The 4,921-nt window shown below is 36.5% G+C and overlaps 1 protein-coding gene across 1 annotated transcript; it reads left to right on the forward strand.

Moving 5' to 3' along the window:
- Nucleotides 1-316: 316 nt before the first annotated feature.
- On the forward strand, nucleotides 317-4,008 carry LOC109088552 (26S proteasome non-ATPase regulatory subunit 8-like). The gene is made up of 7 exons (XM_042774894.1): nucleotides 317-475; nucleotides 1,025-1,097; nucleotides 1,205-1,307; nucleotides 2,245-2,410; nucleotides 2,512-2,612; nucleotides 2,695-2,806; nucleotides 3,583-4,008. Exons 1-7 carry the CDS (start codon nucleotides 365-367, stop codon nucleotides 3,718-3,720), a joined length of 804 nt encoding a protein of 267 aa, XP_042630828.1. The 5' UTR covers nucleotides 317-364; the 3' UTR covers nucleotides 3,721-4,008.
- Nucleotides 4,009-4,921: the final 913 nt, after the last annotated feature.

A 4,921-nucleotide genomic window follows, 5' to 3' on the forward strand; every position in this document is an offset into this window, starting at 1 on the left:
GCCTCAAAACATGGAGAAACAAATCTACATGTGTGTGAATAAAACTTTTTGTTTTGCATAAAGACACCAAATTTAACAAAACAAAACAAAAAAAGATGAAATATTCCTTTCGGGACGAAATGTCTCAAATTCTGTATTTGATGTAGCCAGCATTATATTTGTATTACTTAATAGTTAAGGAGATCATAGACTTTCAGTATATATTTATGTGTCTAGGTAAATATTATAGACTGCAGTACTATCACCTAATTTCACACCCTTAAAATGCCGCTCATCCTGGTTTCCATGGTAACACCAACATTCTTTACGACAGCGTCCTGCCGTGTTCTGACAGACCGGTGTCGTACGTTTTTGCAGAATCACCATGGCGTCTGTGTTGAAGGAGACTGCGGGATTATATGAAACATTGAAAGCCGAGTGGAACAAGAAGAATCCAAATCTCAATAAATGTGGTGAGATCTTGAGCAAGCTAAAGGTAGGATCGATGATGTAAAACAGCAATAATACTCCTAAACTATAGAAGTAAGCCGTAGTTTTAGACTGACGAGCAGTTAGCAGTGCTGCTATCTAGAACTGTCCACTCCGATGGATTCCTGTTTGACAACAAACTATTTATTTTCTGTGTTTGAGATATATATATATATATATATATATATATATATATATATATATATATATATATATATATATATATATTAAAAGCACAGGTGATTTGAGTGGATTTGGGTTTATTCATCGACAAAATAGCAAGTTAGCTAGCAGAAATCAATTTCAAATAGTAGTGATATTAAATGATAGCGTGCGTTGATTTAATTCATAATCATTCATAGATTCAAAGTGCCCCCCCCCAAATTATGTTGTTTTGCATACTTATATTTAATACGTTCTTTATTATTAAGATAAATACACAGATATCTCAACTGAAAGTTTTCAGGAACTGACTGGAATTAAATCTCATATATTATTAATCTGTTATGTATCATTTCAATTCGTCACATTGTGTTGTGGTCAATTTTTTTGTTAGATATCCCTGTTGGAGCTGAACTTTCTACCAACTACTGGGACCAAACTCACCAAACAGCAGCTTGTTCTTGCAAGTGAGTATTTATGGCAGCATTTTAATTGATGTTTTCTTTTTAATCTGAAGTAAGTATTTTTATTTTTAAAATATTCATTATTATTAATATTGAATTGTTGTTTGTAGGAGATGTTCTGGAGATTGGAGCACTATGGAGCATTCTGAAGAAAGACATCCCCTCCTTTGAACGCTACATGGCTCAGCTGAAGTGTTATTACTTTGATTACAAGTAATTAATTTTTTTTGGTCTTGCATCTTCTGTTTACTTGCTATCACTCAGTAATTTACTTAAAGGGTTAGTTCAGCCAAAAATGAAAATTATGTCATTAATGACTCACCCTCATGTCGTTCCAAACCCGTAAGACCTCCGTTCATCTTCGGAACACAGTTTAAGATATTTTAGATTTAGTCCGAGAGCTTTCTGTCCCTCCATTGAGAATGTATGTACGGTATACTGTCCATGTCCAGAAAGGTAATAAAACCATCATCAAAGTAGTCCATGTGACATCAGAGGGTCCGATAGAATTTATTGAAGCATCGAAAATACATTTTGCTCCAAAAATAAAAAAAATTACGACTTTATTCATCGTTTTCTTCTCTTCCGGGTCTGTTGTGAGCGCGTTCACAACACTGAAGTGACGCCGCTGACGTATGACGCTGCTTATGTGTTTTCATTGTTATTTGGCGCACCAGAGAACACGTCAGCAGCTTCGTACGTCAACAGTCACAGCAGTCGTGTTCACAAAAGACCCGGAAGAGAAGACAATCCTGAATAAAGTCGTAATTTTTGTTATTTTTGGAGCAAAATGTATTTTCAATGCTTCAATAAATTCATGCTTGTCACATGGACTACTTTGATGATGTTTTTATTACCTTTCTGGACCTGGACAGTATACCGTACATACATTTTCAATGGAGGGACTGAAAGCTCTCGGACTAAATCTAAAATATCTTAAACTGTGTTCCGAAGATGAACGGAGGTCTTACGGGTTTGGAACGACATGAGGGTGAGTCATTAATGATATAATTTTCATTTTTGGCTGAACTAACCCTTTAATATGGGCTAATGATAGTTGTGCTGAAATCACATAAAGCCTAACACAGTATACCTTTTCAACATGTTATACCCTGAATCTTAAAGTCTTGTCTGTTGTTGAATGTCACAGGGAGGAGTTGTCTGAGTCCGCCTACAGGCACCAGTTGCTGGGTCTCAACTTGCTCTTCCTGCTGTCTCAGAACAGAGTTTCTGAGTTCCACACAGAGCTGGAAAGACTGAGCGCAAAAGTCATCCAGACAAATCTCTACATCAAACATCCAGTTTCATTAGAACAGGTATGGGACACTTTTTTTTTTTCTTTCATATTGTTACTTATATTAAATGCATATGGCAGTGTCTGTTTCCCCACCACTACCTTTTTGTTTCTTTATTTCAGTATCTGATGGAGGGCAGTTACAACAAGGTCTTTCTTGCCAAAGGAAATATTCCTGCTGAGAGCTACACCTTCTTCATTGACATTCTTCTTGATACTATTCGGTAGGGATTATTTGTAGTCTTACTGACTAATTGTAAATGTTGAACTATGTCATTAAAATGTTGTTGTTGTTTTTGTTTGTAGAGATGAGATTGCAGGTTGCATAGAAAAAGCATACGAGCAAATTCAATTCAGTGAGGCCACACGGGTGCTTTTCTTTTCCTCTCCGAAAAAGATGACAGAATATGCGAAGAAAGTAAGTGTTTGTCAAATATTTTTTATTTTAGGCCTGTCACAATCATGAATTTTGAGATTAACTGTCATACAAATATTTGCAATTAACAATCTAATTCTGTTTTGTTCATGTCTCATGAAGTGCAAGTCTTTGTCATTTTGATTTAATTGGTATATATGTAATATAATAAAAATGGTCCAAATCATTTACTTTTAAAGAAAGATACAAAATGTACTCACTCTCAGGCCATCCAAGATGTAGATGAGTTTGTTTTTCATCAGAAAAGATTTGGAGAAATTTAGCATTCCATCCCTTGCTCACCAGTGGATCCTCTGCAGTGAATGGGTGCCATCAGAATGAGAGTCTAAATAGCTGATGAAAACATCCACAAACAATCCACAAGTAATCTACACGACTCCAGTCCATCAATTCCTGTCTTATAAATCAAAAATCTGCATGTTTGCAAGAAACCTTAAGGACTTAAGAGTCCTTAAGACGTTTTTAACTTTGTTTCTGGCTAAAATATGAGTCCTCTATAACTTCACTACCTCCAAATGTTGTCTTGTCTGAATCTGGAGAGAACTTTTTATCAGCTGTTTCAGACTCTCATTCTGACGGCACCCATTCACTGCAGAGGATCCATTGGTGAGCAAATGATGTCATGATAAATTTCTCCAAATCTGTTCCCATGAAGAAACCAACTGATCTACATCTTGGATGGCCTGGGGGCAAGTACATATTATTCTTTTATTGGATAGATACTAATATGTTCATGGTTTGGCTTTTGTGCTCTGCAGAGAGGCTGGACTCAGAGTCCTGATGGATACTATTCATTCAGTACCCAGCATCAAAAGACAGAGGAAGTGGCCATCCCCTCCACAGAACTGGCCCAACAAGTCATCGAATATGCACGGCAGCTGGAAATGATTGTGTAGTGTTGATATAACAGAGTTTAGACACATGTATACATAAAGGTTCACATTTGTTTGTCCAAATATACAAATAAAACCATTGTACAGTGGCCATATATCTGTACAGGACACAGGATGACACGGCTGCAAATAATGACTCTCAAAGGACGAGACCAGAACTCTTTAGCTTACAAGTTATCAATACCTACCTGTTTGATTGTCTGCTGGGTGTGTCAACCCTCCTGCATTACTGATGAACATCTAATGACTGGGTCTCAACTTGTTTTCTAAATAAACATTTAATATGTCTTATTTTGAATATTCACATGTTGTTCCTCTCAACAAGATTGGTTTTTATCAAGAGCGAGTTTGTGTAAAAGTGATAAGAAAATCAGCCTGGCTGGCATTGATGCTTCTGATGAATAAAGCGTTTTTCTGACTCTTTTATAAAATACTTTCTGATACACTGTATAAGTAACATGCTATTTATATTGTGTTAGATGCAGGAACGACTGCAACTGTCTTTTTATCTCAAATGCTAAAAAATGAGCTAAGTAGTTCATTTGTCTTCTAAAATGATAAAATATAGTTTGAACTTTAACAGATGGAAGTCAACATTTGTAATGGATGCTGTAGAGTGGCTCATATTCATAGTCTGCCTCGTGTTCAGGCTAGACATCCAAGTTCAAGTCACAGTTGCATTGAGATGCACATTTACGCAAATTTGACTAACCATACTCTGACATTTAGAGGCAGGTCAGCATTCAAACAGTGTTTGCTGTACATATGCCAGTGCCCCTCAGAATGTACTTTTGTCATGTTTGTTTTATTTTTTTCATTTCATAGTTTGAAGTGAAGATAATGGGTAGACGCTCAGTCTAGGTGCTAATTCTGGGTTTATCACCAGGTTCACTCAGGTGTGTCGGCCAGAACACCACTTAAGGCCAATTATTCCAGAGTATGAAATGAAGAGCGGAGAGATAATTATTATTATTCTGTTTATTACTCCTCTTTCTTGTATGAGTGAGTTTAAAGGTGAGTGTAATTTCGAGTGTGGTTTTTTTCTCATTCATGCACATGCTGAGGAAAGTGTCACTCACAATTATAATTTTTACCGACCGATGATCTCTATCATACTGAATAATAACTGCGTGGCAACCGACCGACCATCTCTATCGTACTGCATACTACTGCGCGACGTCCGTCAGATATAAAATACAAACCA

This window comes from Cyprinus carpio, chromosome A18 (assembly GCF_018340385.1).
Source record: "Cyprinus carpio isolate SPL01 chromosome A18, ASM1834038v1, whole genome shotgun sequence".
NCBI lineage: Eukaryota > Metazoa > Chordata > Actinopteri > Cypriniformes > Cyprinidae > Cyprinus > Cyprinus carpio.

What these genes read in the sequence shown, in the direction of transcription:
- LOC109088552 (XM_042774894.1), top strand. Translation starts at nt 365, where the DNA reads ATGGCGTCTGTGTTGAAGGAGACTGCGGGATTATATGAAACATTGAAA. An exon ending in TGTTATTACTTTGATTACAA is followed by an intron (nt 1,308 to 2,244) that starts GTAATTAATTTT and finishes TGAATGTCACAG; the next exon opens with GGAGGAGTTGTCTGAGTCCG. An exon ending in ATTCTTCTTGATACTATTCG is followed by an intron (nt 2,613 to 2,694) that starts GTAGGGATTATT and finishes TTTTGTTTGTAG; the next exon opens with AGATGAGATTGCAGGTTGCA.